Genomic DNA, 23,098 nt, shown 5'->3' with positions numbered 1-23,098 from the left:
GCTGAGGCGGATGCACACTGCGAACCGGAAGTTGACAGAGGTGGACCGTCTCTCTTCGCATGAAAGTCTTTAAGCGCTTACAACTTCCGGAAAGTGTCACGCTGTCCTCCATCGGCGCATATCACCGTCCACAGAGGGTCAAATCGGGAAAACTTACACGAAATCATGGTGTTCGAAGATAAAATGATCACGAATGGAGAGCCAGAAGAGGTGTGGTAGCATGTAATGTTTTACAGAGCGCTTTAAATGTCATTTAGTGTAGTAAAAAAGCCGCTTTATGTCAAACCGGCTGGTTAATGGGCCGAGCCTGAACTATACGTTGAATCCAATGTACATATATACTGTTATTTTATGTTTTTGCTGTCTAAACTGTTGCGTGAGATTTTGATTTTGACTTGTATATGTAAACACACGCATCCTAGGTATCATATATGTTGTTGTTGTTATTTTCATACTATTTATGTATATGTGCTTGTATTTGTAGCCAAATAATATACTGTGTTGTTTTCAGGAGGAGGAAGAAGAAGAGGAGCAGGATTTGGTGGTATGTCTCTTTTGTATTGTATTATAAACCAATAATATATTGAAATAATTCATTTAAATAAAATGAATGAAAACTACACTTAACAGTTGTTCAAAAGTGGTTAATTGATAAAGACCCATAAACTTTCACTATCATGCCCTTGATCAAGACCTCAGGTTATCTCAGTAATAAGTGTTTTGCAAGCTACTTTGGATATAATCTATCTATCTATTTATATGTGTGTGTGTGTGTGTGTGTGTGTGTGTGTGTGTGTGTGTGTGTGTGTGTGTGTGTGTGTACTTGTTTTTGCTACATTATGGGGACCAAATGTCCCCACAAGGATATTAAAACCTGAAATTTTTGACATTGTGGGGACTGGCTTGAGGTCCCCATGGGTACAAAAGCTTATAAATCATACAGAATGAGGTTTTTTTTTGAGAAAGTAAAAATGCAGAAAGTTTTCTGTAAGGGTTAGGTTTAGGGGTAGGGTTACGGTAAGGGGATAGAAAATACAGTGTGGACAGTATACAAACCATTGCACCTATGGAGAGTCCCCACAAGGATAATAAACCAGACGTGTGTGTGTGCGCACCTGGTATTTATCACATTATGGGGACCATAATGACATTTGTGAGGTTCCCATGAGGAAACAGGTTTATAAATCATGCAGAATGAGTTTTTTTGAGAAAGTAAAAGTGTGCACAGTCTCCTGTGAGGGCTAGGTTTAGGTGTAGGGTAGGTGTAGGGCGATAGAATATAGGGTTTGTACAGTATAAAAACCATTATGCCTATGGAATGTCCCCATAAAACATGTAAACACAACATGTGTGTGTGTGTCTCAGAGAGAGAGAGAGAGACCCTAGACCACAAAACCAGTCATAAGGGTGAATAAGCTTTCCATTGATGTATGGTTTGTTAGGATATGACAGTATTTGGCCGAGATACAACTATTTGAAAATCTGGCATCTAAAGGTTAAAAAAATTTAAATACTGAGAAAATCATCTTTAAAGTTGTCCAAATGAAGTTTTCAGCAATGCATATTACTAATCAAAAAAAAATGACCTTTTGATATATTTACAGTAGGCAGTGATTTTTGGCATTAAAAAAAATCCATAATTTTGACCCATGCAATATATAGTTGGCTACTGCTACAAATATGCCTGTGCTACTTAAGACTGGTTTTGTGGTCCAGGGTCACATATATATATCTGCACACAGCAGTAATGAGAGTCCATAATATGTGTGGAGAAAATGGCCAAAATCTTTGTATATGGAAAAAGTCTGAGGTTTTGGTGCCCCCTAGTGTCCTTGTGTTACAATGGATATTTTAGTCCCAAGATACAGAACTTTTTGTCATGTGATAGTGATGTCTATGCATGCAAACTTTAATGAGGAATATTTGCTTATTTGAAAATTTGCTCCTCAGGACCCATTAGAGACAGTGCGTGAGAAGTGTGAGCAGACGGAGCATTGCGTTCACACTCGTGAGCGGCTCGAGGCGTGCGAGACACGGGTCGGCTCTCGCTCAGAGACAACAGAGGACTGTACGGAGGAGCTCTTTGACTTCCTGCACGCTCGTGACCACTGTGTGAGTGCTCATGCTGTGGATGTTAGATTGCTAGAGAGCTTTAGATAATGCATTTTGCACTTTAGGAAGTCACACACCTAACTTCAAAAAGTAGTTTTGTGAACATTATTTGTAATAACTTCTCTATTTGTTTTCTACAGGTGGCCCACAAGGTTTTCCAGTCAATCAAATAAACAGAGCATCTCAGCTCTCAGATGTCTGCTTATAGAAATACAGTGCTCGGTTATTTATAAGGTGTGATTTCTGTCCCAGATTCAACTATTCTCCATAACCCATAGGTTCTTCAGATTGTCAATTTTGCTGAATTGTGACTAAAGTGTTAATAACTGTGCTCTGTTTTCATCTCTCATGTGTCCTCTGTTGTTGAGTTCAGTAAAGAGGTGATGTTGATACAGAATTTGGGTTTATTGCTAATGTCAAATAACAGATAAACAATAAAGAAGAAAAGACAACTGCTGGTTTCAGTACTTTATTGCCATGGCTGTTGGGAAATTAAAGAGCAAATAAGCATCAACAGTATACAAAGAACAGAATAGATATGACATAAACATGACTAAGTTAAAATAATGACTTGTCTATAAGACAAATAAGTGTACACTACAAATAAAAGCTATGTGGTAAAGCATTAAGGAAAAATGTGAATACAAAACAAGATACGAAAGATGCTCTTCGTACACAAATAATTAAAAATATTAGAAAGGTTAGTTTTCAATAAAAAAAAGTTTTATTTGTTTTTTTCAATTTGTTTGTTTCACGTAATCAAGCATTCGACATAAATAATAAATGGGTAAATGCGATTGATTTTGATATTATGAATGGTGTACTGAAATTAAAATCGTTAAAATCATTCATCGGTAATGACCACTCTTTTTGGTTTATTATCCCCAGTGCAATTTTTAAGAAGCTGGGGGGAATACATTTCTTTTTACATTGTGATTTTGAGTGTACCAGTGAAGCTTTCTAACTTCCATCAGCAGGTGATGCTTTATTGGAAATTATTGTTTAAGCATAACTTTACACCTCATAACACTCCAGTTTGGAATAATAGATACATTAAGCTCGGCAGAAAGTCTGTTTATTTTGAGGAATGGAAATCCAAAGGGATTTGGGCTATTGCCCATTTTTTGGATGATAATGTAAATTTGTTAGTGCATAGTGAGTTTTGCGAGAAATTCCAACTACAGTGTACTGTTAATATTTATAATAGAATGATTAGAGCCATTCCAGTTGCGTTGAGATTAATGGTTAAAGAAGATATTGTTCACTCACAAGTTCCCCAAGAATTGAGGCAGCTTTCCTTAGAAGGTTTTGATTTTTGTGAGAAAAAATGCACCAATAAGATTATTAGAAATTGTATCTTACAGGCTTATTATCCAAACCCAATTAAAAGGGAATACGTGCTTAAAGATTTTGACACGCTTGAAATAAAAAAAAATTAGAAAAATGTATCTGTCTTTCCCCCTTCCTCCAAAAGCTAAAGAGGTGAGCTTCAAGATTCTAAATGAGATTTACCCTACTAACGAATTTTTAAGATTGAAATTTAATTTTGATGTAAATAATTGTGTTTTTTGTGAAACCAGTATTGAAACTTTAGATCATGTTTTCTTTTTGTGTGATATGGTACAACCTTTTTGGAGAGAATTGCAAAACTGCTTATGTACTAGGGATGTTGAATTTCCACCACTCGATGTGAAGGTAGTCAGGTTTGGTATTTTTCTTGAAATCAAAGACTTTGAGTTTGTTATTAATGTCCTGTTATGTTTTGGAAAGTTTTTTATTCACAAGTGCAGATGGTTTAAATCTATACCTAACTTTATTCAGTGGCGGAATGAGGTAAAACTCTTATACAAATTTTTAAAATTTGTTAAGAATAAGAAAGCCCTTAAATTGATTTCTCTCCTGGATCTGTACAATTTATTGTAAAAGCACTTTTTGTTGCATTTTACTATTGTTGTATTTTACTTTTTAGTTATCCTTTTTCTTTTGGTTTAGTTTTGTATATTTTGATGCTTTATTTTGTTCTATTTTTGGTTATGCTTAACCAAGGCTGAACAAGATTGGTTATTTTCGGGATTGTGACTATGTACCTTGTTTGGTTGTAAAGTGTTGCAATAAATAAAAAATCCCTCTCCGATGGGATTTGCTCTATTGGGCGGGACTTGCACCTCTACAGCGTGTTTCATTGGCCACATCAGCGCCCGGAAGTAAGAGTCCATGAAATTGAGCCAATTGGCGCGTTCTGTCCATAGAATTTGAGCAGCTGGAAGGGAAATTAACATCAGCTAAGGTTGTTTAAACTGTCGGGATTTGACACATTAGATGATTAGTTTTTTTAGTTTAATGGATGTTACGTTATTATTCAGATGTTCGTTATGAAATATGTAAATTATAAAAATGTGTTGTCACGTGGTATCTGTTTCTTTTCTCAGCGCTGGGAAGATTGGACCAATCGCTTTCGTAAGTGATTGCTACATACACGTTTTAAAATGTATTTAACAGAGATTTATAATAACGGCTTTACATTTTTCGATCAGGTATTATTTATTGAAATATATATACATTTAAAAGACTACACGATGTCGTGTATAAATGTCCCAAATGAGCGGGAAAATGATAAGGATACACTGTGCTTTAAAGATTCAGGTTTTTTGAGCCGCCGAGCGCCCCCTGGACGAATAACTAACGTTACTTTGACAACCGTTATTTGCTTCTAATACATTTTTATTTCCGAAACACATGACGGAAGCACAACATTAGAAATGTATGAAGCACACGCCGCTGTGTAAGAAAACACTAGTGTTAAAATGGGAATTTCAGATGGAAACTCGTTGGTGCAAATGTGCATCGTCAAAGTTGCTCAAAACATGGATGTGTTGGAGAAGAAGGTTTCGAGTGAGTTTTACTTACAACAAAATCATTTTCTTGTCAATCCCAAATATGTATCTTAACTGAATGATGAACGGAATTAACGGAATTGCAGTTTATGGACGTTATAAGGGACGTGATAGAAAACATTTAGACTTTTCTAATGTTATTTCCATCTGTCTGGATGTAGATCTGCCTGTGTCTCTCCTGAAAGACTTACTACCACATCTAAACATTTATTATCTGAATAGAATTGAAACTGCTGCTGCCACCAAAGGTACAGTACAATACACACACACACACACACACACATATACACACACACACACACACATGTCTGGTTTATTATCTTTGTGGGGACTCTCCATAGGCGCAATGGTTTGTATACTGTCCACACTGTATTTTCTATCCCCTTACCCTAACCCTACCCCTAAACCTAACCCTTACAGAAAACTTTCTGCATTTTTACTTTCTCAAAAAATCTCATTCTGTATGATTTATAAGCTTTTGTACCCATGGGGACCGCAGGCTGGTCCCCACAATGTCAAAAATTTCAGGTTTTACTATCCTTGTGGGGACATTTGGTCCCCACAATGTAGCAAAAACAAGTATACACACACACACACACACACACACACACACACTGGTTTATTATCTTTGTGGGGACTCTCCATAGGTGCAATGGTTTGTATACTGTCCACACTGTATTTTCTATCCCCTTACCCTAACTCTACCCCTAAACCTAACCCTTACAGAAAACTTTCTGCATTTTTACTTTCTCAAAAAAACTAATTCTGTATGATTTATAAGCTTTTGTACCCATGGGGACCTCAAGCCAGTCCCCACAATGTCAAAAATTTCAGGTTTTACTATCCTTTTGGGGACATTGGGTCCCCACAACACACACACACACACACACACACACACACACACACACACATGTTGTGTATACATGTTTTATGGGGACATTCCATAGGCATAATGGTTTTTATACTGTACAAACCCTATTTTCTATCGCCCTACACCTACCCTACACCTAAACCTAGCCCTCACAGGAGACTGTGCACACTTTTACTTTCTCAAAAAAACTCATTCTGCATGATTTATAAGCCTGTTTCCTCATGGGAACCTCACAAATGTCCCCACAAGGTCAAAATTTACTGGTATTACTATCCTTGTGGGGACATTTGGTCCCCATAACGTGATAAATACCAGGTACACACACACACACACATACACATCTTCATTACATTTCTATTAGTCATGTGTTGTAAGAACATCTGATGGATCATTGTGTCTCTGATTCAGAATATTTAGGGGCACTTTTTAGTCTAAATGTAACTTTTTCAAACTGTTTCAATGACATTCAACAGATCTAATTCTTGCCTTAATCTGCTTAATCAATATTGTGTGTGATAACATTTTTCTTTTCTTTTTTGGGTGTAGAATTTGGTGTAAAAGATCTATTTTTCTTTACAAATCAGATTCTTGTTAATGACATCTAATTAAGAGTTTTGGATTTGACACTAAATCCTGATGCTCATTTCAGGAATCTCCACCTCTGTAATTTGGGCAGCAATATGGAGAGATCTGGACCAGACGTGGCGCTGGAGATTAAAGGTTTGTTGTTCTTCATATGTGACCCTGGACCACAAAACCAGTCATAAGTAGCACAGGTATATTTAAAAATACATTGTATGGGTCAAAATTATGTTTCTTTGATGCCAAAAATCATTTGGATATTAAGTAAAGATCATGTTCAATTAAGATATTTTGTAAATTTCCTACCGTAAATATATTAAAACATGCTTTTTGTTTAGTAGTATGCATTGCTAAAAACTTTTGAAGAACTTTTTAAAGTTGTGAACATTTGGACTTTAAAGGTAATTTTCATTGACCCTTATGAATGGTTTTCTGTTCCAGGGTCACATATATTCATTGCTGATAAATAATTGTCATTATGTTTGATGAACATGCTTAGAATATCAGGATACTGTCTTTTACTTGATAACTTTCTTTTTTTTCTTTTTTATAATTTATTTTATTTTATTTTTGCTTTATTATTATTATTATTATTATTATTATTATTATTATTATTATATTTTTATTCTATAGCAAACTACCCAGTCACTTATGAGTGCAACTTACATGGTCACAAAAAAAATCACATTATTTGTATTTTTGGTGGATTTTCTTTTTTTTTACTTTTATTTTATTTTATTAATTATTTTTTTTTGTTTTATTCTGACTTTTTAGAGCTTACTACTAAGTCATTCCTTTTAATTTCCTTAATTTATTTTATTATTTTACATTTTATTAGTTTTTCTTTTTTAGAGAAAACTACCAAGTCAAAATCCTTATAAGTAAAATGGATAATAAACAATTTTTTGTGTGTGTGTATTATTTTATTTTATTTTATTACGTTTTTTTTTTTTAGAGCAAACTACTAAGTCAAATTCCTTATAAGTATAACTTAAATAGGCAGTTAACCTTTATTTATTTTACTCTATTTATTTTGCTTTGTATGTTGTTATTATTATTATTATTATTATTTTATTCTGGGTTTTAAATCTTTTTATTTTATTTTATTTTTTTATTTTATTTATGTTATTATTATTTTATTTTTATTCTGAGGTGAATGTGACACAACCTAGGTCAGATTCAAATCTGGATCCTCAAGAGACCAAGTGCACTAAACCTAAAATCTTTTTTTTTTTTTTTTTTCCCCAGTCAGCACTACCTGATCAGGACTGGAAGCAGAGATGTTTGGAAAGGCTCTTTCATATGGTCCTGTTCACTCAGGTCAGACGAGGAGGATCGTACCTGTCCAACCTCAGCGATTCTTCCATTCTCTCCATGACCGTAAAGCACGTCCAAGTCCTTTCTCTCCACACGTCAACCAAAAACATCTGCAGCCTCGCGTCCGGAGACCTGCGGCCTATCCTGAGCAGTTTAGAAAAGGGAGTGACGTCCCTCAAATTACTGGATGTGAAATCGCTATTCAAACACGGACGGAAATACGTGTTGTTTGTCCTCCACCGGCTCCTGGATCACGGCTCTGTTAGAGAAGTGGTTCTCAGAAGAAATCCAGATTCATCTTTTCTGAGCTGGCTCACGTCCAGACGCAGAGGTCATCAACTAACAGTGTCCGCGGCTCCGGAGACGCCCCACACTGACGGCCATTGTTCAGTAGTAGATGATTTAGACTCGAGGTGTAGTGGTGAACTGGAGGAACCTGCTGCCAAACGTCTGGCTTTAGACATGGAGGAAAACCCAGAGGTTTTGTGCAGCGAGTTTTCGTCCGCAAACAGTCCTGCTGACCACTGTCCTGAAGGTCAGATCCACTCGCTTGATTTTGAAGTGTCCAAATGTCAAATCCTGAACACAGTGTCACACATTCTGCCTACATGGCTGTGTCTTCGCAAACTACATCTTCACAGCGACTGTAAGTACATGCTGACAGCTAAATATCAGCTTTAGTGTTTCCTAATAGATATCTAGATAGCGATTTTTCTGTTTAAAATTGCAGTTTTTAAAACAGATGAAAACAAAAATATATCTATATATATAAAGAAGTATAAATCTGTAATAGTACATGTAAATGTTATATGTTCTCTTTTGTTGGACAACAGGTTTATATATGGTTCTCATTACAAGTTTGGGATCAGTAAAGTTTTTATTTTATTTGAGTATTGCTTTATTTTATTTTATTTTATTTTATTTTATTCTGACTTTTTAGAGCAAACTGTTAGGTTCAGTTCCTTTTGATTGATTGATTGAGTTTTTATTTATCAAGAAATGAATACTTTTATTCAGCAAGGATGGATTATATTGACCAAAATATATTTTTCTTTTCTTTTCTTCTGACTTTTTATTAGGTTCAGTTCCTTGTTTGATTGTTTCAATTTTTTTTAAAGAAATGAATACTTTTATTCAGCAAGTATGCATTATATTGATCAAAATATATTTCATTTTATTATTTTATTTGTGTATTGCTATTTTATTTAATTTTATTTAATTTTGTTTTGTTTTGTTTTAATTTATCTTATTCTGACTTTTTAGAGCACACAACTACTAGGTTCAGTTCCTTGATTTGATTAATTGATTGATTGTTTTTTTTTTTTTAAGAAATGAATAATTTTATTCAGCAAGTATGCATTACATTGATCTTATTTTATTTTATTGTATTTTATTTGTATATTGCTGTTTTATTTTATTCTTACTTTTTAGAGCAAACTACTAGGTTCAATTCCTTGATTGATTGAGTTGTTTTCCCTCAAAAAACAGGGAATCACACATTCCACAACTGAATAACATTATTAAAATAAAACTGTTTTTAACATTGATAATAATCAGAAATGTTGAGTTGCAAATCAGCATATTATAATGATTTCTGAAGGATCATGTGACACTGAAGACTGGAGTAATGATGCTGAAAATTCAGCTTTGATTACAGAAATGAACTACATTTTACCGTATATTTACATAGAAAGCAGTAAAATTGTAAAAATATTTTACAATATTACTGTTTTTACTGCGTTTTGATTACACAAATACAGCCTCTGTGATTAAAAAAATTGTACAGAAACTTATTTGGGAAACTTATATTGCTTTATTTATTTTATTTAGTAATTATATTAATATTAATTTTTTATTTATTTAACATGGGTGTCTCTGAATGCATTGTTGTTGTGTGTTTGTGTGTGCAGGGCTCATTAGTGAGCAGGAGATGGCAGTGTTGGTGGAGTCTCTTAGACGGTTGTTTCTGAACCCCGGCTGCTCTCTCACGGACCTCAGTTTAAGTCACGTTAGCGGTCACACACACTTGATGAGCATGCTGAGAGCCTGTCCGACCCTACAGAGCCTGTGTCTGGAGATCTGCCCGCCTGCCGACAGAAACACATGGAGACAGCAGCCGCGATTCACTGAAAACAAAGGTGATGATCTCCTGAACTAAGAGCTGAGACCAACAGCATTTTTTATTAAATCCACATTGTACAGTTGAGATGTTGATAGTACAGAAAGATGTTGTACAGATTAGATGTTGATAGGCTTCAGATAGAATATAGTTCTCTCCACATATTTTGCTGCAGAGAAAATCCTTATTTTTTTTTTTTATTCTATTTTTTTTTCTTAAATCTTACTTTATGTAATTGGTCATTATTTGCAGAGCTCTGTCTGGAAAAGCTGACAGTCAGATCCACTGGCCCGATGACAGCGGCGTGTTTTCTGCCGATTCTGACATCGGCTCCAAAACTCAGCAGCCTTCATTTTACAGGAATCCATCTGTCACAGCAGTTTTTTCACACTTTAACAGGTACTCTGACAAATAATCACTTTCGTTTACTCAAGAATGCAACATACTTTTGTCATGCTTGCAAAAAAGAAGTACACTTTAACGTAACATTATTATATATTACATATATTACATTATTACCGTGGTATTGAGATGCTATATTTGTGGTTTTAACTGTATTATCATGATCTATGGATAATACTATGAAAGAGCAATGGTTACATTAAAAAAAATGTTATTCTTAAATCAGTTGGAGTAATAAAATTTCACCGTATAAAAATGGGGTTGCTACAGTTTTCACAGATATTACTGATTTTGATAATGAACATAAATCTACATCTGCGTCTGAACTCAAGCTTCTATCAAATGTGCATTTCTAAGAGACGAAAATTGTTAGAATATTATTATTTTTAGGTAACACAAACCTGTTTCTTGATTTGAAACAATATTACTCATTAAAACATGCACAAACTAAGAAATTAGATATTTATTTTAAGGAAAATGACTGGAAAAAGTGTGAAGAATTAAAAAACATGAAACATGGTCATTGACCATAAAGAATATTTTAAAGCCACAATTAGCCATCTGGTTATTAGAACTTTCATGTTGTAGCAAAAATCTGCCTTTATCCTTAAAAGAAAGACAAATTTGACATTTATCGTGATTAAATACTTTACATATGCTTTAGTACGTTGGTCAACACACCAGAATAAATGCACTGCTTTAAAGCGTTAGTAAAACAAGGACATTTTTAGATTTTATTTTTCAGAGTTTACTTTTTAAAATTGCGTTTAATTATATTAATATATATCAATAATACTATTTATAAACACTTAAAAATGTACTCTTAAGCACTTAAGTGGACTTTTTATTTATTTGATGTATTTTCTGCAAGTACAGTTTTTAAAAATATATTCTTAAAGGAGAAGTCCACTTCCAAGACAAAGATTCACATATAATGTACTGATCACTTTGTCATCCAAGATGTTCATGTCTTTCTTTCTTCAGTCGTAAAGAAATTATGTTCTTTGAGGAAAACATTTCAGCATTTTTCTCTATATAATTGACTGATATGGTGCCCTGATTTTGAACTTCCAAAATGCAGTTTAAATGCGACTTCAAACGATCCCAAATGCGGTTGTAAACGATCACAGCTGAGGAAGAAGGGTCTTATCTAGCATAACGATCGGTTATTTTAATAAAAATAATACAATTTATATACTTTTTAATGCCAAATGCTCGTCTTGCCTTGCTCTGCCTGGACTCTGTGTATAGACAGTTTAGGGTATGTTGCCAAACTCCAATCGTATTTTCTCCCTCAACTTCAAAAATCATTTCAAAATCACTGCAGAAGTACCAACACAGTCTTTGCAAAGTGAACACGCAAAGAAGATCAAACACCCAAAAGGTAAAACATCAAATAGGTAAAACAACGATATAGGACAATTTTGAAGTTGAGGGAGAAAATATGATCAGAGTTTTTAGACATACCCTAGCTGTCATGAACTGGAAAAAAGCAGCCCAGGCAGAGTAAGACGAGCGGTTGACATTTAAAAAGTATATAAATTGTATTATTTTCAGTATGATCGTTTACAACCGCATTTGTGATCGTTTGAAGCTGCATTTAAACTGAATTTTGGAAGTTCAAAATCGGGGCACCATATCAGTCACTATATGAAAAAAAAAAAATGCTGAAATGTTTTCCTCAAAGAACATAATTTCTTTACGACTGAAGCAAGAAAGACATGAACATCTTGGATGACAAGGGGTTGAGTACATTATGTGAATCTTTGTTTTGGAAGTGGACTTCTCCTTTAAAATCTGACACACTTCAAGTTCAAATTGAATAAGTCAAGTCAAGTCGAGCTTTATTGTCATTCTGCTACATGTGTGGAGCGAAATGTCCTGTCTCGCAGAACCACGGTGCTACATAAACATAAATATGAACATACATACACTAGACGTAGAAACAATTGTTTAAACCTATACATTGTAACTATACATATACTATAAATAATTGACTATACATACACATAACCTAAGACAGACTATACAAGTACTTTACATAATAACTGTGCATGATAATGTGCAGAAGAGGTATTTAAAGGTTAAGAGGCAAATAGTGCAATATGATTTGTGGTGCATTGACAAGTTATCAAATGTTAACATTTGTTAACTTGTCCTTATTAGGTCCTTGTAACATGGAGTGTTAATAAGAAAGTATCTGGTGCATATAGAGAGAAAAGAGTGTTTCTACAGGTGGTTTGTCTAGCCCACTCACCTGTAGGTAGCACACTCAGAGGTGCACAATGTTTTCTGTGTAACATAGTGTTTGTAGGAAAGTGTCTGGTGCATATATAGATGAAGAATGCATTACTACAATTAAGTGCACTTCTTTTTCACGTGTATTTCTGAGATAATGAAGAGTATATTATACTAATTTAATAATGGAGAAATGATTAACAAAATGTTTTTTCCCCAGACTGAATTAAGATACAATCTACAGTTTTTATTTTGTATTTTTTGTGCCCATAGAATATAATCCATCCCTCAAGGTATTAAAGCTGGAAGACATAAACTTATCTGACTATCACCAAGAGATTCTTCAGTTTCTGGGATGTTCTGTGTTAGAAGGTACAACATAATACTGCAGTACACAGAAAAAAACCCAGCTCGACTGAAAGGAATGGCTAATGTTTGTTCTGTTATGTGAATCTCAGAACTGTCCTTTAGAGACTGTAGGCTGCTGGATAAGTGTGCTGTAAAGAAAGACTTCCTGCTGCCATTTGTAGAAGCACTGAAAGGAATCTCCTCCATCCGAACCCTGATGCTTGCCCAGAATCGCCTGGGTAAGACTGAACTCACTCTGTAGAATAACTACACTACTGTTTTCGACTTTAAGAATCAGAAGTGTTTTGTTAGCAGCAAATCAGCATATTAGAATGATTTCTGAAACATCATGTGACACTGAAGACTGGATTAATGAGGCTAAAAATTCAGCTTTGTTCACAGGAATAAATTACATTTTACAATATATTCACACAGAAAATAGATATTTCAAACTGCAATAATATTTCAAAATATTTTGACGTTTTACAACTTGAAACTTCTTTCAAAACAAAAAAAATTGCTGACTTCTGACTTTTTAAAAGTAGTGTATATACTGTTATGATTTGGGTATAAATTGATTGTAAGGGATGACAGAATTTACATTTGGATGAACTATTAACATGAGCGTGTTTTGATGCTGATGTTCATTTTCCGTAAAGCGCTGTGGGAACAACAGACTGAAATATGTAAATTGTTGAAGAAAAGTCACAAAAAAACATTTTCACGAAAGAAAAATATTGTGTGGGTTTGGAATGACTCAACAGGGAGTAAATATGACAAATGTGTTTTTCTTTCTCCAGCAACAAGTGCCATAGAGATGGCTGCGTTATTCTCAGGATGCCGTCCCAGCAAAATCACAAAACTAGACCTTAGGTAATGCTGGTTGAGATGCATTTATCTTTCATATACATTACGTTGTTAAATAAATGTGATCTCACCTTTCTTACAGCTCAAATTTTATCCTTCCTGCTGAATTGCTGGAGTTTGCACAGCTGCTGGAAACATACAAGCCTGTTCAGCGACTCACACTTGACCTGCGGTTTAATCCGCTGGATCGTGACCCAGAGATCAAAGGTCAAGCCCTGCGAAAGCTCATCCCGTACTGTAATATATTAACAGATGATTGGGACTCCAGGTCGACTATGGCAGATCACATCAGTGTGATGTGACAAATGCTTCAGTTGACCTTTTAAAAGACATTTGCAAATGTGATTGTAGGTAATAAATGACCAGCACAAACATCTTGGGTATAATTATACTTTTAATAACACAGATGTAGATAATTATTGAATGTTTACACAATAAATATACAAAGAAAGCAACTGAAAAAAAAATCAGTGTACTAATGATTGAACAGTAGAAAAGTTTCAGAAATCCTCTCGCTGTTCTCAGATCAGCTCTGATATCAGTTCCACAGTTTTCAGAATTGATGATCTGGCGTTTTGACTCATGATGCTCAGACGACTCCTCTCTGGTCCTCATGCGAGCGCTGGTGAAAGACGAACGAGACGGCAGCATCCCAGGATGCCTGCAGCACCGGGTCCCTCAAGCCTCTTTTATCCGAACAGTGATGCCAGTTAGACAGATCGCAGGTGCAGTCCGAATCATCTGGAGGAGGACGAACCTGTCGACCGTTTATACAGCGCCTGCAGCGAAACCTGACAGAGGAGAAAAAAAAAAAAAAATTGGATTTGCATGATCTTGACTCATAAAAATTGCTGCTGATTTACCAAAAAAGCAAGGCAGCATTAGGTGTTTTTTTTTTTTTTTTTTTACCTGTCATGAGTGTCGCTGACTGTCTCCTCATTCAGTGAAAAGAGTTCTCGTAGCTCTCCGAGAGAGAAATGTCTTTCCACGTCCTGTTCCTCATCCACTACGCAGCTGCTCAAGGCTTTCTTATGAGCCTGTCTCTGTAGGATCTTCTCCTCTATCGTTCCCGTCTGACAGGAAAAAGAAACAAGCTGGCTAGTCATCCACTTTTTGTAGAATAAGAGACATTTCCTGTATAATTTGGAAAACATCTCTCACCGACAACAGTCTGTAGATGTAGCAGGTCTTCTTTTGTCCATCTCGCCACACCCTGGCCATCGCCTGCTCATCATTGGCTGGATTCCAGTCAGGGTCGAACATGACCAAGCGGTTTGCACCAATCAGATTTAGGCCACAGCCGCCAGCCTTACTGCTCAGCATGAAGATAAACTCTGGATTCTGGATTAAAGTGCACAAGACTCAAGGTTATCATCATAAACTAAAATTAACGCTCTTAAAAACAAATTATTACATAGAAAAACTTTAAATATTACATATGAATTAAAAATGTTGCTTAGCTGAAAATAAAAACTGAACAAAAAAAATAAAACTTTGACAGAAGCTTAAATAAATAGTGATATTTAATAAATAAATAAATAAATAAACAAAAATATAAGAGCTAATTTGATAAAAACTGATAGTAAAATTAATTTAAAAAATAAATAAAAAAATAATATATTAATTATGGAATGGAAACAGACTTACAGAAGGGTTGTTGAATCTCTCTACAATCTTGGCTCTCTTCTTGATGGACATCGTCCCATCCAGCCTAACATATAGGTATCTATTTATGAAGAAATATATATTAGACCAATTTTTACTTAATACCTATATTATACCATAAGGATCAACAGTAACATTTTGGTTCATGGCTAAACATTTAAACGATTTTTTAAATCCTCTATATAAAAGTAAATTGGGGAGGGGAAAAAAACAAAAACAACAAAAACACAACAACTTTCAGATCAAGGCCTTTTGAAAAGTAAATGAATCTCTCACCTTCGGGTTCGACACAGCTTTTCGAAAAGATCCAAAGTCTGTGTGTAGTTTGAGACCAGAACTACTTTATCACTCGTTGTTGTTCTGGTCATTGCTAGGATATAGTCCAGTACCAGCATCTTCCCTGAAAACAAGAAAATCATTTAGATGAGGGTCAGAAATCAATGAATCTTCTATGCCACAGTTATGGCTCTGGTTAAAAAAAAAAAAAAAAAAAAAAAAAAAAATGGGGGTTTAGTGTCTCTGCAGCAAATATCATGACCTGTCTCTCTCTGATTAGTTCATGACAGATGTGTTGTTGAGTGCATGGAAAACAAAGAAAGAATCAAAAGCACCTGGAGGGTCCCATGGTGCAGCTCTTTTTTTAAAGTTAATGGTCCCTATGGTGCAGCTCTATCTCTGAGCCCACATTGCACATGTTTTGGGTTGATAAGTTTTTTTAAAATGTTTTAATGATTTTATTTTTCAGTCTCTACTGCTCACCAAGACTGATTTTATTTGAAACAAAATTCAGTAAAAACAATCGTGTGAATTATTACAATTTAAAAGGACTGTTTTCTATTTGAATATATTGTAAAATGTAATTTATCTCTATGATGCAAAGCTGAATTTTCAGCATCAGTACTCCAGTCTTCATTGTCACATGATCCTTCAGAAATCATTCTAATATGCTGATTTGCTGCTCAATGTGACCCATTTCTGATTATCAGTGTTGAAAACACTGCTTCATATTTTGTAAACAGTTTAAACCGTTTTTCAGGATTCTAACATCACTTTTGATCAGTTTAGTGCATCCTTGCTGAAAAAATGGCAAGTCAGAACTGACCTGAGAGCTGTGGTTCTACTGCTTTAGTGGAATAATTTTGGGGGAAGAGATCCATTGCTCCATCAAAACCCTCTTCTCCTGCCAGACACTTCTCATAAATCAAGGCAGGATCTAACAAAGAGACCAAACACACATGCATTTCAACCACAGCTTTCATGGAACAATAACAGAAACATAATAATTCAGAAATTAAAAAAAGGGATGATTATGTTGATGAACACTCACGGTTACACAGTTTCTTAAGCGAGGTGATGGACGACAGAGAAGACACGCTGATCTTGCCGCTCTGCACACTCTCTACAGGTTTGGCCTGTTTCAGGAATAACTTATACAACTCTGTCTGGAGCGGAGTCAGCCTGACAAAGACACACACATATGTTATTCATTAATATTTTCTTTTAAGTAAAAAATGATCAGTCACACTTAAATAAAGCCTCTTAGTGCTAATGAAGACACGTGCATGAGATTGCTGACCGCTGTATTAAACACTTTCAAGTTTTGCTCTTAAAAAATGTGAACATGATTAATCTCTTACTTGCAGCAGACAACTTGTTCAATCTTCACAGGCAGATACTTGGAAAGAATATCTGAGGTTCTTCGAATCAAACACCTAAACAAAACAAACAATGTTTAATCAAATTCTTTTTAATGAGGAGTCTTTTACAGACAGTTTCTCGCAAGCTCACCTGTTAACAATGCTGATGAGCTCCTGGAGTTTCTCCTCTCCGACTGCCCTGTCTTTATCACTGGCGTCAGCGTCGCGACCCTTCAGGATGGGGATCTCAAAGCGTTTCTTAAACTCCTGAGCTGTGCCTGAGACAAGTGACGGATGCATGAATGCAAATTAATGTTTTTCATTATTCAATAACGTTGCAGTAAAGTTCTCCACAGGACACTCACTTACCAAGAATACCAGCATTTACAAAGTGCACCAAACTGAAATATTCCAGTAAGTCATTCTGAATTGGAGTCCCAGATATCAGCACTCTCCTCTGGGCGTTCATAGCGTTCAGTGCCTGGTATGTCTGATTGTCTGAGTTTTTCAGCCTGTGACCCTAAACAAATAACACTGAGATGGTCATACATGACATACAGACTGAAAGCTACATTTATTTGATAAAAACAGTAATATTGTGAAATATTTTTAAGAACTTAAAATAACTGTTTCCTATATGAATATATTGTAGATTGTCATTTTTTTCATGTGATCAAAGCTGAATTTTTAACATCATTACTCCAGTTTTCAGAGTCACATGATCCTTCAGACTGTGATACATTTTTTCCAGGATTCGTTGAGGAATAGTAAGTTCAAAAGAACAGCATTTATTTGAAACAAAAATCATTTGCAACATTATAAATGTTTTACAGTCACTTTTAAATCAACTTCATGCATTGTATAAATTATACATTTATTAAAAAAAAAAAAAAAAAAAAGTTAAAATTCCCTAATTTTTCCTGGCCTATGAACCCTTATATAATCACGTACTTATTCTAATACACTTACCTCATCACAAATAACCAGTCCAACTTTGCCTTTGTGCAGGACTTCAGCGTGGAGGCGGAAAGTTTCATAGGATATTATCAGAATTGGAGTTGGCACTCGCATACCATGCTGGTAGATAAAACTCTCTGCAAGAACACATGCAATGACAAAAATATGTAGTAAAGATGGATAACATTCAAAACAAATGATGAAGTTCGGTGTACAGTGAACACATAATTTGTGGTTTTCAATGGCCAAATAGCTAAAATAAAAAAAAAATAAAAATAAACGTATAATTTCACACAATATTTAACAAAAAAAAAACAAACTAAACTAAAAATAGGAAACAAGCATTAATACTGCCATTAATTGGCAAATCATATTCTTTTCCAGTTTAAAAAAAAAAAAAAAAAACATGATCAATTTGGATTTAATAGTTTTATTTTTCTTACCCTATTGGAAAAAGTTTTTTATTGTTTTAAGTGGAAATTTAACACAGTTCAGTGAGGTTTATGCTTAAAATAATAAATCAATGGGGTATGAGAAACAAAATGACTTTCAAGTCTTCCTTATCAGTTTAGCATCTGAAGTAAATTGATCTTGCTTTCAAGCCTCTAACTAACTCCTGTAATAAAAGAATAAATCAAATACCAAGTTTGCGATCGATCTCGTTTTTGGAGCCGCCGTCAATAGCGAGAGGCTGCACACGTCCACCGAGCCATTTGCCCACTTCATTGTACCAGTTTCGCACCAGGCTGGAGGGGGACACCACAATGGCTTTGTCGATCTCAGGTTTGAAATCAGGGCTCTGTCTCAGTAAAGTCCACATGAGAGTGATGCACTGCAGCGTCTTTCCCAGCCCCATCTCATCTGCCATTATACAGCCATACGAGTCTTCAATCCGCCTTCCTGTCACACAGTCCCACAGGAACTTCACACCCTATGGAGGAACATTGTAAAGATGATTTAAAAGGCCTTTTCCATATGAAAGCTTATTTTTTTAATCACAGAATAAAAAAAAGGTAATAGTGACTTTTTGTGTCACAATTCTGAGTTTATATCTCACAATTCCTACTTTTTTTTTTCTGTGCAATTTTAACCAAAAACAAACAAACAAACAAACAAAAATTTTTGGCAGAATTTTTTTTTTTTTTTATTTATGCCAAAATAAATAAATAAATACATAAACAAAACTCAATTGTTTTTCCTTCTCAATTCCAAGTTTATATCTCACAATTCTGAAAAAAAGAAAACTCACACAAAAAGTTTTGAAGGACAAAAAAAAAAAAAAAAAAAAAAAGCAAGATGTTAAGATGGTAACTAATGAGCTAATTTTTTCTTATAATCACAATTTATAAACTTTATAAAGTTATAAACTGTTATAAATTGACAATTTATTCCCTGTTAGAGAAATAAATGATAAACCCATCTCTTCTATAAATTTCTATATTTATTTCATATTTTTGGAAATATGGAAGCTTTTTTCTGTCATAGAATATAAGAGATAAAAAATTAAGTTATCTCACAATTCAGACTTTATTTTCCTCAAAATTCTGAGGAAATTAAGTCAGAATTGTCAGATATAAAGAAGGAAAGTCTTATTGTGATTTTTTTTTTCTTTAACTCTGGACTGTTTCTGCCAAAAAAAATAAAGCTTTTCATCTCACAATTTCTCAGCTGCGAGTTTAGTTATAAACTCTGTTATAAATTGAGTTTAGATCTCATAATTCTGAAAAAAAAAAAAAAAAAAAAAAAAAAAAAAAAAAATCTGTAAAAACAACAAAAAAGTAAAAATCTGAATTGTGAAACAAAAATTTGCAATTACCTTTTATTTATTTTTTTTTTTAGCCCTTAGCAGAAATAAGCTTCCATAATTTAAAGTTTATAGAAAAGAGGGGGTTATATATAGCTAAAGTTAATATATCTGACTGATAACTGGGTATTTTGAGATTATTCTGGGATAACATATCACTATAATAACAAATCATTAATATAGCAAGATCATACCTCTCGTTGATGAGGTCGAAGCACTTTACTGAGCACTGGATCGACAACCACATGCACTGGTAACTTCTCCCTGCAAAAGAATCAATCATTAAGTGATCACGTTATTGTTGTGTAGCTGCCCTGTTATAATCAACAGACGTCACTGACTTGTCAGCCTTGATGAGATCATGAGCGCTGACGGCAGGTGGCTCGTACAGAACCAGAGCTCCATCTTCAAACGGGTCGTGCAGAGCCTTCCTCACCCCGGCCCGCCTCAGTCCCAGAGCCCGCAGACCCAACGAACCTGAGCAGAGCAACACAAGCACAGCTGAACCTCTACAATGAATTTACCACACAAACGATTTTTTAATTTTTTTTTTTTAATATGAAAATTAGCGGCCAACCAATATAGATTTTTTTTGTAATACAGATGCCAATATCTTGGCCAATATAAAAAATAACACTATTAAAGATAGTAAAAGCACATGCATGAATATTTACTAAATTAGAAATAATCTGAGTAAGAATAAATAGGGAAAAATCCATAAACTACAATTATTTAGATGGCAACATATGTTAAAATAAAAGTCCTGTTACTGACACACATTGGCCAAAAAATAAATAAATAAAAAAAATAAAAAATTAACCTATGCCAGTAAATTAAAACTGTCAAATACCAGCCTTGATGATATATTGGTTGACCACCAACCTAAATGACCTATGAAGACAGACTGACCTGTATAATTTGGGATGGGAATTTTAAACGGCTTTGATAAGATCTTGCGAATGAATGCTTCCTGTGAAAAATTAAATTGATTAATTACATAATACAAATAGTAGATAATTAGCAATTAGTAGCTAATAGTAATTAACTATAGTTATGCCCATTCATATATCAATGTTACTTTCCTCTTGTGTCCTTTCCAGAATTTATCAATAGCCTTGTACAAGAATATTGCACAACATATATTATAGGATTCTCCTTATAATGCAATTTCCTGTCAAATCTATCACAGATATCATAATGCATCAGTAAAAAGCAAAAATCTTGTAAAGGCAAAAAGTATTGCAGCTTTAAAAGTAAATAGCTTCAGAATTTTCTGTTTTGAAAGAGTTTTATGTACATTATTTGTTAGATTTCCAGTGTGTTCTCATACTAGTGCTTTGTGTGTTTTCCTTTTAACTCACATGCTCATTGCCATCAGTGCACAGGGGTCTGTTGGTGAGCGGTGTCAGGGGTTTTCTGTATGGAGAGATGTAGTTTTCTCGACAATTTCTTTTACTTTCTGATGCCTGTGGAGTAAAAACAGTGAGAACAGTCTATCATGTCCTCTCTGATAATGACCATTCAGTCAAGAGCTTTAAATGCGACCAACTCACAATGTCAGGCTCCCAGTCCTCATCATCTGAATCTGGCCCTTGTTTCCTTTTGGCCACCTGACTGGGTGCTAAACTTCTCCTCTGCAGGTGTTAACAATTTATTTATTTTTTTAAGAATTCACTGAACACTAATTAATAACAGCAAACAGAACACACACTACCAGTCAAAAGTTTTTTTTTTTTTTTTTTTTTTTTTTTAAGAAGTCTCTTCTGCTCACCAAGCACCAACCTATTTGAACAAAAGTAGTAAACTTCTGAAATAATTTTATAATGTAACTTATTCCTGTGATTACTCCAGTCACATGATCCTTCAGAAATCATTCTAATGTTCTGATTTGCTTTACTGTTATTATTATGTTGATTTTTCCAGGTTTCTTTGGTGAATAGAAAGTTCAGAAGAACAGCATTTATCTAAAACAAATCTTTTGTGACATTATAAACGTCTTTATCATCACTTTTGGTCAGCATCCTTGCTAAATAAAAGTATTAATATATTGCTTTTGAACGCTATAGTGTATAATGCTACAAAACCTTTTATTTCAGTTAAAAGCTGATCTTTGAATTTTTTTAGTCATCAAACAATCCTGAAAAAAATGTACTCAACTGTTTTAAATATTTATAATAATAAATAATTATCTTGAACAGCTAATCAGCATATTAGGATGATTTCTGAAGGATCATGTGACACTTAAGACTGAGTAATGATGCTGAAAATTTAGATTTGATCACAAAAATAAATTACATTTTACAATATATTCCCATAGAAAACAGTTATTTAAAACAGTAAAAATATTTCACTTGTATTTTGGATTAAATACACGAAGGGTTTTTGAGCAGAAGAGAAGTTTAAAATCTTACTGTTCAAAAACTTTTGACTGGCAGTGTTCATGACTCAACATTTATGACAAATTAAAAGATTAATATTGCAACCTACCATTCTGGATCAGGAACCTAATCCAAATTAAATTAATACATTTAAATAAATGTGCATTCTTCTGTCTTTTTAATAGTTTTCTCTTTTGTTCCTCTTATTTTGTCAACCGAAGCGCTCTACCTCAGAACTAAACGCGTAAGTTAACTTCGTTTAACGAAATTCCCACAGCAAAACTGTTATTTTAAACTACAACGAATATCTTATTTAAGAACATATCAAAATATCACAAATTAAGCGTTTGTTTTCGTTATGGAACACCGTCATGTTTGAGAGTCCCGCGCATAGTGCAACGCAACACTACGGCAATAAGAAAGGGACAAACTCCCTAACATGCGTTTCGAAAATAAATACTGCTCCGACAAGAGAACGACAGAATATCAGAACTAATTCAGCGTTTTTTAAATTACATAATAGGATTTTATTTATTTGTCAGTGTAAGTGAGCCCATGGCATCAAAATGGAAATATATAAGTTATAATCTCTTGGTAAATATATTTTAACGTTACTCGATATCAAGGTTTGTCTGTTTGTTAACAAGAGTAAACTAGATAAAAAGTTTGTCAAGACAAACTTTAAGTTGGCTTGAGAAAGCCGGAACAGAACGTTTTAAAGAGTTTGAAAAGTTTATAAAGTTTAAAAAGCTTAAGAAGTTTGATGGTTTTCAGTCTGAAATAGTTTGAATTCTAAAGTAGTTTTAAAAAGTTAATGTTTGGATGTTTTGAAGGCAATACAGTCTGTCAGAGATAGATAGATAGATAGATAGAACGTTGTTAGCATGTTATTAACATGATTAACATG

The 23,098-nt window shown here is 34.2% G+C and overlaps 3 protein-coding genes across 3 annotated transcripts; 2 read left to right on the top strand and 1 right to left on the bottom strand.

Moving 5' to 3' along the window:
* The first annotated feature begins 44 nt into the window (after window positions 1-44).
* LOC127166260 (cytochrome b-c1 complex subunit 6, mitochondrial) lies at window positions 45-2,564 on the top strand. The gene is made up of 4 exons (XM_051111378.1): window positions 45-210; window positions 512-544; window positions 1,951-2,112; window positions 2,253-2,564. Exons 1-4 carry the CDS (start codon window positions 166-168, stop codon window positions 2,283-2,285), a joined length of 273 nt encoding a protein of 90 aa, XP_050967335.1. The 5' UTR covers window positions 45-165; the 3' UTR covers window positions 2,286-2,564.
* Window positions 2,565-4,853: 2,289 nt separating this feature from the next.
* On the top strand, window positions 4,854-14,058 carry lrrc41 (leucine rich repeat containing 41). The gene is made up of 10 exons (XM_051111367.1): window positions 4,854-5,004; window positions 5,168-5,254; window positions 6,527-6,597; window positions 7,708-8,422; window positions 9,687-9,914; window positions 10,148-10,294; window positions 12,809-12,907; window positions 12,994-13,122; window positions 13,684-13,756; window positions 13,833-14,058. Exons 1-10 carry the CDS (start codon window positions 4,917-4,919, stop codon window positions 14,050-14,052), a joined length of 1,857 nt encoding a protein of 618 aa, XP_050967324.1. The 5' UTR covers window positions 4,854-4,916; the 3' UTR covers window positions 14,053-14,058.
* Window positions 14,059-14,323: 265 nt separating this feature from the next.
* Window positions 14,324-22,629, bottom strand: rad54l (RAD54 like). The gene is made up of 18 exons (XM_051111366.1): window positions 22,301-22,629; window positions 21,367-21,447; window positions 21,175-21,279; window positions 20,723-20,783; window positions 20,155-20,290; window positions 20,008-20,077; window positions 18,652-18,940; window positions 18,022-18,146; window positions 17,422-17,572; window positions 17,204-17,330; window positions 17,053-17,127; window positions 16,743-16,873; window positions 16,518-16,628; window positions 15,692-15,815; window positions 15,398-15,476; window positions 14,912-15,091; window positions 14,660-14,823; window positions 14,324-14,541 (listed from the first exon to the last, which is right to left on the bottom strand). Exons 1-18 carry the CDS (start codon window positions 22,301-22,303, stop codon window positions 14,340-14,342), a joined length of 2,214 nt encoding a protein of 737 aa, XP_050967323.1. The 5' UTR covers window positions 22,304-22,629; the 3' UTR covers window positions 14,324-14,339.
* Window positions 22,630-23,098: the final 469 nt, after the last annotated feature.

The sequence above is a fragment of the Labeo rohita genome, chromosome 6 (genome assembly GCF_022985175.1).
Source record: "Labeo rohita strain BAU-BD-2019 chromosome 6, IGBB_LRoh.1.0, whole genome shotgun sequence".
NCBI lineage: Eukaryota > Metazoa > Chordata > Actinopteri > Cypriniformes > Cyprinidae > Labeo > Labeo rohita.
Note: the sequence above shows the minus strand (reverse complement) of the source record. Positions and strands in the feature narration are given on the sequence as shown.